Source organism: Pseudophryne corroboree, chromosome 4 (genome assembly GCF_028390025.1).
Source record: "Pseudophryne corroboree isolate aPseCor3 chromosome 4, aPseCor3.hap2, whole genome shotgun sequence".
NCBI lineage: Eukaryota > Metazoa > Chordata > Amphibia > Anura > Myobatrachidae > Pseudophryne > Pseudophryne corroboree.
This window is the reverse complement of record NC_086447.1, coordinates 571,622,366-571,633,642: the sequence shown is the minus strand read 5'-3', so window position 1 is coordinate 571,633,642 and position 11,277 is coordinate 571,622,366. Positions and strand designations below refer to the sequence as shown.

General features: G+C 40.6%; 1 protein-coding gene across 1 annotated transcript in view; it reads left to right on the top strand.

The window, feature by feature from the left end:
- Window positions 1-505: 505 nt before the first annotated feature.
- The window catches only part of NMBR (neuromedin B receptor), a 414,971-nt gene continuing 404,199 nt past the window's right edge, over window positions 506-11,277 (top strand). Inside the window, exon 1 of the mRNA XM_063919732.1 lies at window positions 506-1,304. Within this exon, the coding sequence (XP_063775802.1) occupies window positions 889-1,304 (416 nt within the window). The 5' untranslated portion in view covers window positions 506-888. The remainder of the gene's footprint in view (window positions 1,305-11,277) is intronic.

Below are 11,277 nucleotides of genomic sequence, written 5' to 3'. Positions count from 1 at the left end.
ATTAGTGATGTAAGTAGCTAAGATTATGTAACGTGCAATTATGTGTATTTCCTAAAGAAAATGTTTTCCAAAGTCTGAGCTGTATGCTTTTTCAAAGTAAGTTTTGCTAAGATCATTCTGGGTTATGTTTTATAAAGTGTTTGCTCTATGACTACCACAAGCTATGAAATATTAGTACGTTCTTGGTCAGTTTCAGCACTGAGAGGCGGACAGCTCCTTCTTTAGCTACAATACATGCGAAGAGCTCGGTGGATAGCACAAACTAAAATAAATGACTCATCTCAGGTTTTATGCTAAGTCTAGACAGATACCAACACTTGTAGTGGGGCATTTCGTCCCTGGTGAATAATATAAAGCCGCTGGAAAAATGTAACAGAAGGTAGAAGTGATTAAGTGTTTCTGATGCTCTGAAGAGTCAGTGTTAACCTCAGCAGTCTGCTCTGTATTCTCTGGCTGAATGAAACAGCCCCTCCCCTCTTGGAGGAACGAGAGAATGTACAGTATAAGAACATTGCAGGGAAGAAGTCCGCAGCAAATAAGCTTAAGCTTCTTTTAGCCGCACCATAGTATTTTGGTCAAAGATTTATGGACATTTGCAAGAAAAGTTTGTGCTACTTTTTAAGTGTGGTCGTGGACACCTCCAAGTAATTGTTGTATCCTAGCAGGGGCAACAGGCATAAGTAGACTTCGCAAGAGCCTCGAGGTTGGAGACTTTAGCAATGCAATTGAATACTGAATTTTAACCAGTTGTTGATTGTTCTAAAACTTTACATTTAATCCAAATCTATAGAGTTGAACAGAACACCCAATAATCTGCGTCCACAGCTGTCTGAGTTACGGAACTTCATTGACTCGAGTTGGCTCATTCCTATCCTGTCTTTGTGAAAGATGATCACTGGCCACATCTCCAATACAACCTTGATACAGACTAATGGGAGTCTGGTGGCACCGAGCATACTACCAGAAACGTCAATACCACACAATCGTGAGATGGCATTTTTTATTATCCGATGTGTAATCCCTTCCTTGTACTTGGTCATCATTATGGTGGGACTTCTGGGCAACATAACTCTTGTGAAGATCTTCATTACCAATAGTGCGATGAGAAGCGTCCCTAATATTTTCATTTCAAGTTTGGCCGCTGGGGACCTGTTGCTGCTGGTGACTTGTGTGCCAGTAGACGCTTTCCGATTCTTCTTTGAGGAGTGGATGCTCGGGGAAGTGTGCTGCAAACTTATCCCGTCAATTCAGCTGACCTCAGTTGGGGTATCTGTGTTCACACTCACCGCTCTCAGTGCTGATAGGTGAGTAACAAAAAGACTGAGCTCACACTGCATCTTCACCGAGTTCTTATCAGTAGTCATCACCAATGCAGAAGTACACTGTTGGGGTGTTACTGTCTTACTGATTTACTGTTATTAATAACAAAACAACAAAACAAATGTATGTTCAGCCATTGATATTTGCATGTACTCATAAGTCTATTAAATATTTCTGCTTTTGGTGCTGGGTGGATCTCTGCTATCATTGTGGATTGCTTTACATTACTTGCCTACCCATGTTATATTGTAATGGAATTGTCTTCCTCAGATAAACTGCCAAACGTATTATAGCATAGCTGAGAGTCCTGTATGGTGATATAGCCCACTTTTCTTACTGTACCGTATATTGCCCAGATCACTGTAACACAAATTACTAATAGCTTACTGCACACGTTGCACTTAAGTAGTGCACTATAAAAGGTTTCAACAAATTATATAATGTGTATGCATTTTATTAATATAATAGCAGTTGTCCTTACACTCTGTTATTTGTCAACAACTGTGCTGCACTTTTCTATTGTTAGGAGGAAATTACTTTTAGCAGTAAGATCTAGGAAAACATGAAGGCAATAATAATATTACCTTCAGTAACATTTAGAAATAACGTAAAGAAGCCAGCATTTCATACGTTATATGTTTAAGATATTTGGTTAGCTTAGTGTGGAGGTTTGCATACAAACATGGTTGTCACAGTTCTGTGTTTATAAAATGGTATTGTTGCTCTGTAACTATGTACATACATAAAGCGAGGAGTGCAATAATACTGTTAATAAGTTTAAAACACTTTAACATACTGTATGCTTTAATAAGTCAAATCCCATTCAACACTGTTATATTGTTAAGTCAGAATCTCTGTTTTAGGAGCTGGGTTATTGAAGATTTAAAGTGAATACTTCACAAATGTATTAAAATAGATCCTTATCCCTTTCTTTAATTTTCCTGATGCACTGATTTCTATGTCAATATATTTGTGTTTATTGCATACATAGTGTCTAATGTGGACTATATACTAAACAGTCTAAACTGAACACAGTAAGTTTTCCTGCTCCCTGTTTTGTCTGAAATGAGTGATAATGTACATACAAATAGAGCAGTAGTTATTAACAATTCAGCTAGCCTTGAAAATCATATTGTACATGCTTTGGATTAACTAGTGTTTTGTTAATTGTAGTTGCATTGCATAAGTCATAATGCACATAGCCATGTCAGCAGTGGAAGAAAAATATAACACACACACACACACACACACACACACACACACACACACACACACACACACACACACACACACACACACACACACACACACACTATGGTATTTATTAAATGGCTTGATTCAAGCAATCAGTGGACTGTAGAAATCTAATATCACAGCCTTTCATCTCCTGTTTTAGCGCACCATGTTAGTAAATTGGCTAGTATAGTCATACTACAAGAGAAGATAATTCATTACTGCTGGCATCTAATCTGCCAGGTTGCCAGCTACATCCCTTCATATATATGTCTGTTCATGTATTGAAATCAATAATTTTGCCCTCCGTTAAACTATGAAAGAAAATAGGGGTGCTTTTGGTCATGTGATGGAACATTTTCCTGCTGTGATAATTGATGGTCGAACTCTATGAATTGATTTGCTGATTCTGCAATAAGGTTAAATTTCAGAAATTTGCCATCAGCAAATTTATTTTGCTCCCATTCACCAAAATTGGGCATACTTAATAACATTCAAGTCAATTAATAAACGCCAACAAATGTTACATGTCTACAGCCTCTTAAAAGTAACTTACAAATCTCATCATATTCATTATCCCTGGACTGTACTCCGAAAAACATCTACAATATGGATGCTAACTGTGACCTGTGCTGGGAGCTGTTGCTGTCAATGTTGTACACATCTGAGTGCCCTTTGCTGCACCAATGCATTTTCTATTGCCTTTCCTATTTTGCACAGTTTTTAAATCCTACCTTTTTTATCAAGTTGTCATAATGTATAGATTTATATTTTTTTTGTTCTAACTCTATAGTTTCTGTACTTCTCTCTAGAGGGGATGTCAAAAGGTCAATAATAACAATGTCGACATTACTAATTTCGACACCACAATGTATACAGTTATGTCAACATTCTCAGATTATCGATAGATGAAATGTCAACATTGTCATAATGTCAACATTATAGCTAGTGTAAAGGCCCATACACACTAGCCGATTTTGAGCTCAAAGTAGCTCACTTTTGGCGTTCTGAGCTACTTTGAGTGTTTGGCTGAGCGATAAGCGCCGCCGCTGTCTGTCGGGCTGTTTGAACAACTGAGTGAACCACTTTCCACAGTCTTCCACTGTGGAAAGTGGTTCACTCCCCGTGTGTGAACATCACTGGGCACAAGGAAAATCGCTCAGTGTGTATGCACTGAGCTATTTTCTTGCCAGAGATGTTCACATCATCGCTGTGCATACACGCTGGGCAAAAATGCCCAGTGTGTATGCACCTTAAGGCTGTGGGGAGAGATTAGGGTGTGTGTGTGTGTGTGTGTGTGTGTGTGTGTGTGTGCGTGTGCGCTTCAGTTAGGCACTAGAGGGAGGGTTAGGGATAAGGTTTAGGGATAACAGAGAAATAGTTACTGGATGCTGGAGGATCGGAGATCTGAACCAGAAGAGACGGTCACATGCCTACCAGAAGATGCAGCTACAGTCACAAGTAGTAGAAGGTAAGTCACTGGGCCACCAGAGACAATATGTCAAGATTCTAACATGTTGACATTTCATCACTGTCTACATGATGAATGTCAACATGGTCAATGTTGACATTATGACCATGTCAACATTCTCATGTCAACGTGATAAATGTCGACATTATGATTGTTGACATAACATTCACAATCCTTCTAGAGTTATAATATACTCAGATAGCACCACCATCGGGGGTGGTGGTTGGGGTCCCGGTCGATGGCAGTTAATTGAGTTAATTGATAAATAATTTCACTTACACAGCACAGCATAAGCTGCAAGCCCTGGCAGGAGAGTTACATGAATGACTCATCCCACAGCTGTTAATTAACTCTGCAGATTCCCAGCAGACATGTGATCGACACTAGAGCCTGGAGGTCAGCAACCTACCCCAATAAGCAGACACAGCACATTAAGTACAGTGGTACTGGGCAGTAGCATATTTACCACAAGTCATCCAAAGTGGCTGCTTAGGCACCTTTGAGTCCCAGGGGACCCACTGACAAGGTGAGTCCCAGGGGACCCACCAAGAAGGCTGTATAAAGGGCATTTCTGGTGGACCATGAGCTCCACCAAAATTGTCAGAGATCAGGGATGGCTGAATACTCCCAGCAGGCTGTCACTGATTAGACAGCTGTTGGGTGTGGGCTCCACTGCACGCCTGTGTCTCCAGTCCTGCAGTATTGTGCATGTGACCCATCATGACACATGTGTGTATGACATCAGATGCACAGAGAGTGGAGTCAAGACACGCACAAAAAACATGAGGTCTTGCAGTGTATATTATGATACTATTTTTTAAAACTTGTATAACATCCACCTACTTCAAATTAGAGATGAGCGGTTTAGATTACCTGGAATCTGAACAGCTCCGAACTTCCGCGGCTCAGGGTTTCCCACCAGGCTCGGATTTCACATTGAGGCAAAGTGTCAGATTAGCACAGTATTTGGATTCTATAAAAGGGCACCGTAGCCGGGCCTTGGCCTTTATTTCTGAGTAGTGGTTCTGCAACTGTCAGTGAGGTATCTTCTTCTGCCTCTCATGACGAGGCAGGAATGTTTTACTCTGAGCCTAGAAGAGGTGTAAAAAAAAATGAAAACCACTAAGTCAGTAGAACAAACTGTTTGTTTAGAACCGTCACACATCCCTGAGGAGAGTCTAGAGGTGTCCACGTTAGCTATGTGTGAGTCTATTTCTCACACTGTCCTCATAGAGAAGCCTCTTTCATCACCTTACACTATTTCTGCACCATCTGCACATGTGGGGAGCAGTACAAGTAAAGAGGGTGATAAGGACTTCATTCAAATTTAGGATTCTTGGGTGAAAGTGGAACAGGATGAAGGGAATATGTGTGTACTACTACTATCTGACACTGCGGTTGAGGATGTTGATGATGTTGTACAAGTAATCCACTAGTGGCAGCAGTTCTTGCCCATGATAAAAAGAAAGCCATTGTGATGCCTAGGCGTCTCTCCCATGCTCCCCCGGTCACCTCACCTGGTGAGATGCTAAGGTTTGGCTAATGTGCGACACCCGGACATGGTGGCTGTCCTGTTATACAGCAGTCATTATACATCAGAGAAAGCCGTGATCAGAAGAAACCAGCCTTATTGCAGAGAGCTGGGGGTCTGTCAGCCGGAGAAGGGGTCTGACCTAACGCTTCCCTAATATGAGGGGATTTCCCTCTCCCTGGATTTGCAGTACTCTGCAAACTTTTATTCTCTCCCTTGTCAGAGTCATCCTCTCCCTGGCATTATATGTGTTCTGTCACAATCTCCCTCCACTGGGGTCCCACACACATACCCTCAGGTGGTGTTGGTAACACCCACAGACCCAACTCATTACCTCCTCCAAGGGAGTGACCTATCTGCATAAGCAGATAATTTATGGTTATATAGGTATGTGTGCAGGTGTCTTGGAGGCGAGCAGTGTGTCACTGTCTTCTCTGAGCTGGCCCCCCCTTCCCTGGCCATTTCCACTCCTCCTCAGTGTTCTTATGCCTCTGTGTGATGACAGAGAATCTGACATGCACAGTAGGCATTTCAAGATACTGAGCAACTCCGTCAGGGTGCCATTTTTTATAGCAGTGGAGCAGGCCGACCAGTGCCAGCATGGAGTACCTACATGCTGCAGCCTGTTCTGCTGTTCCTGGATGTTCATGACCATCCTCCCCTCATGAGTCTGACTGTCCGGGACTGCCCTGCCACCTGTGTGTCCTGACCTGAGACAGCGGCTGCTCCCCTGCTGAGCCCTGATTAAGGCTGGGCCAGCCCTGGTGTGCAGAGTCTGTGGACTGCAGAGGCTGTGAGTGTCTGAGTGACTGACTGCTGTGTGTGATAAAATACTTTGGTGCAATTTATTACCATTAATCTATTTCTTGTTAATGAATATTCTGTTTTATTTCTTCCTCAGTATTGAAAATGGGAGGGGGGATAACTAAGTGGGAGGAGCTATGAGTAGAGGGGAGGAGTAAGGATCCCATAAAAGTAAAGTCTAGATCTACCACTGCTCTTGGGTTTGGAACTATTTTCACCCAAATCCTGACAATGTTTGTGAATGCATCTGCTCCATATGAGGCCAAAGTTAGTACAGGTAGGGACGTAAGACTACTAGGCACCTCCTCCATGTTACTTCATTTTCGGCTAGTTCATGAAATTTATTTTACAAGAGTATAATGTTATTAACACCCTCATCATCAATCTCCTCTTTAGCGATCAGAGGTAGTTATTCCAAAAAATTGTTTTGTAAATGCCCAAACAAACCAAGCACTTCAGCCACAAAAGTGACAGTCCATGTCACGGAAGTGCTTGGCCTGTTTAAATGTCCTTTTCAATATTCAACATAAGGATGTATGGGAGAGCTCAAGGACAATTTCATCTTGCACCATTTTTAATTTCTGGCACTGCTGTGTGACAATGGGGTAATTCAGAGTTGATCGCAGCAGCAAATTTGTTGGCTGTTGCGCAAAACCATGTGCACTGCAGGGGGGCAGATATAACATGTGCAGGGAGAGTTAGATTTTGGTGGGGTGTGTTCAAACTGAAATCTTAATTACAGTGTAAAAATAAAGCAGCAAGTATTTACCTTGCACAGCAACAATATAACCCACCAAAATCTAACTCTCTATGCAAATGTTATAGCTGCCACACCTACAGTGCACATGGTTTTGCCATACTGCTAACAAATTTGCTGCTGCGATCAACTCTGAATTACACCCATTGTTTTTTAGATATGCTGTAAAACGGCCATGTGTTTGTGCCACTGCTTTGTCGCTTAGTAACTAGCCAGCTAGCTGCAGCCTTTGGCCCAAACTGGATGACATCAATATTATGAGCTGTGAGGTGGTCAAAATTGACTGGAGATGAGTGGAAATCAATGTTAATGAGGTTAATAATATGCTAGGAACAAAAAAACGCCCAAATTATGTGCAAGGCTGGCTGTCAACTTACCTTTGTAGCCGCTGCTGGTAAGGAAGAATTTGTTCCCAAACTCCCTAACAAATTTATGTGTGTGTGTGTGTGTGTTTATGTGTAGGGGAGGGGGGGGGGGGGGGGGAGAAGTTCATCTGTTTTGGAACAAATTCATCCCTGTCTCATTTTGTAATAAATGCTACTCCAATCCTTTCCCAACATCTTGGCAAGAATCAATGCTGTCCCATACTCTACCCCATATCTTGCTGGGAATAAATTCTGATTCCCTCTGCCCTAAACCCCTCCCAGTCCTCCTCCCCTGTCTTCCCTATATCCTCCAGTGATTTCAATACATTATGCACTTGAGGGTACTCTCATGTCTCAGTTTCTTGTCCTCTTCCTTGGCTCTATTTCTAGCTAGTTCCTCTGACTGTAGCTGACAGTTGGTGATGACAGTCACCAACACTACGAAAGCTGGAAACTGGATCCTGAGCAGCTCTCTGAGAGCCAGGCAGGTGCTGCTCTGTATGTATAGCTAATGGGGTTATTGATTCTATAGGCTTATGAAGGTTTTGGATGTAACTGGAAACTATTATTTCAATATAAAACTGTGTGACTCAAATACAAAGTCTAATCTACACATAAAATAAATCTGTATAGGTTGTATCTGTACATAGCATTTTTTTTAGAAATATACTTTGATGTTTATGTGCTATGGAGACAATTTTTTTTTCCAGAATTTTTGTCTGTTTGCCCATTCTTCTGGTATCACGCAAAAACTACTGGATACATTTGGATCATGTTTTCACTATTGTATAGCTTAGTGACCTAGAAAGAAACAGAGGTATGTATGATCTCGATGTGACATCAGGGAGAGGAACAATAAAGGAAAAAGTAGACACTTGAAATTCTGTGCATGGAGTGTGCAGGCTCCTGGAGTCCAAAATGACTATATATATATATATATATATATATATATACATATACATACATACATACACACACACAGATACATATATTACACACTCTAAGCGTGAAGAGTTGTATATATACAGATACATATATATAGATATTCAAGATCTATTTTGCATAAAAATCACTAATCCGGCAGGTTATCCAATCTCATGAAGTTTCAGTTTACACATCAGTCCAGTAGATGGCGCACCAAGACAAATACTACACTCTATGGTTATGCATGGTGGGCAGTTGATACATATCATAGAGTCACTGGTCATGTTACTTGCAACCTTTTGGTGTTAGGTTAAGTAGCAATGGATTTTCTATAAGATAATTATTGTTTGACTAATGTGAATTTATATTGGACTGTGATGATTGCCCCTTGAATTAGATTTTGTTGTTTAGATAAAAAAATATAAAACTCTGGATGATGATCAACAAGTCGCAGGAGCAAACACTCAAGGCGGCAGGCATAGATCTCAGGACCAGCTGCTTCTCCCATGGACAGCTTTACATGGCTTGCTCATGAGTTAGAAGTCTCAAGCATCTTTTTGTGTTAATCCTTGAAGAAAAAGCTGCAAATATTGTTTACAAATAAATTTTGTGATCAATGTGTATAATATAAAATCTACATCACAGTATTAGATGGCAGTACTGTCTTTGTAATATTAGTTCCACTGAGCAATAACCGATATCCACGCGAGTAAAGCCATGAGCAAACGCTAGTTTCCACTAAGGGATAACACAGTCAACTGCCACCAGTCTCAAAGATAATGCATTTGCTAGCACATCCCTGGAATGCTTTCTAATAGTTCTTAGGACACAATTTTACCTGCTTTGTCCATTCATTCATCAAAGTATTATTTTTCAGTATCTTGCGCGTATAATACCTGTATTTTGAATGGTGTGTCTAATTCATTAAAATACTTTCTCTGACATTTATTTTCTTGTTGGTAAGAAAATAGTATATTCATCACACAAGCTATCTTATTCTATTATAGCAATACATTTTAACAAATGAGCCCATTTATCTCTCAGGTCCTTCCTTGTCATTATATATCTACTGCTGGTTTGATTAATTATCCAATGAAAATAACCTCTATGGTAGAATTGAAGTGTTCTTCTCTATTATTATTTTTTCCCACAGGCAGCTCGCAGACAATACTTATGGTATACAGAATGATCCAAAGTGAAAACTTGCACTCAGTCACTGATTGCAGCAGTAGAGGTGCCCTGCATAAACATAGAGGAACCAGTCTACCTATGAATAATTTATATGTAATCTAAAAGAAGCAGGGCACTCATCAATTTCATATAAAGAGAGTGAAAAGTTTAATCCATATCAAAGTCCATGCGCCAACATTTCTATCCTATGTGGGATCTTAGTCACCACAGCAGCAATTTCCCAAAAGTACTGCAGCATGGTCTACAGACTGATATATATTTACTATACAGAATCCTGTACTTTTATTAAGAGAGCAATATTAATTACTAAAATGATTTTTAATTGGGGTTTTTATGGTTTTATGGATTTTAATATGGTTTTAGAATGTAGACATTTATTATAATACTATGAGGGTACCATTTATATAGTCTTACAGTAATACATTTTGTACCCTTCATAAAAGAATATTGACTCTTTAAAATTATTTGTATGTAATGTTGCTTTCTAAATAAAATTAAATAATTTCCTTCCTAATATATTATTATTATTTTTCCAATTAGAGAATTATCACTGTTATCTGCCTCATCATTTAATATATGTTTGCCCTGGTTTTACTGGACAGTACACATATTTCTGTTTGGCCAGACACAGATGTGTTCTCATACATTTAGCCTGAATACACCTAGGAGATGAATAGTGTGAGTAAGCTAACAGGTCCCGTGCAATACTAGCGTCGGTCATCTTTTTTTTTTGCCAAAACATGCATCTTACAAGTGTTACATATCAAACTGATCAGCACAATTTCCTGGTGTGTCCTAGTCACATTACACTGCAAATAAGACACATTTTTAGCAAAAAAAGACAACCAATGCTAACAGAATCTCACAGCATCTGGTGAGCCAAGAGGGGCTGTTTAGCACAACTGTAGCAAAGGCTGTTTCGCGGGGAAGGGGTGTGGACACACAATTGTACCCCCAATTCAAATTACTTCACACAGTATTGCAACCTTATTTCTATTACACCACACAGCAGTGTCCCTTATTCACGTTACACCACACCGTAGTACACTTTATACATGTTATGCTACACAGTAGTACCATTTATACATGTTACACCACACAGTATTACCCCTGATTCATGTTATGTCACACAGCAGTACCCTTTATACACATTACACCTCACAGTAATACCCCTTATTCATGTTACATCACACAGGAGTACCCTTTTAGACACATTACACCACACATTAAACCCCATGCAGGATCACTGTCCCCGATCTGTGGAAAAGCCACCCTCACACACCCATGATCTATGGTTCTGCTGCCAGCTGCTGTCACATGGTGATGACTTTGGTGTGAAATTTGCAATCAATTCCTACCTGGATGCCTAATAACTCCAACCCAGCTCTAACAGCTCAGCACAGGTGCCAGAGGAGCATGTGCAGTGCTCCACCAGTCAGAGTTCAGAACACGCTTTTTCTGCCCTCTCATCATTGGACTGTCAACAGGGATCTCCCCTGCAGCGTAACATTCACCAAATCCATCTCTGCTGGTAGGTCACCTTGCCTCACTGTACCCCCTCTCCTCCCCTATTTGGGGCTTGCACACACCACTCATTTACCCCTTTGCATGCTCATGACTTGCACCTCTATTGCAGCTGCACACCCACAGTGCGATGATCATGGCTCTTGCCACTCCATTC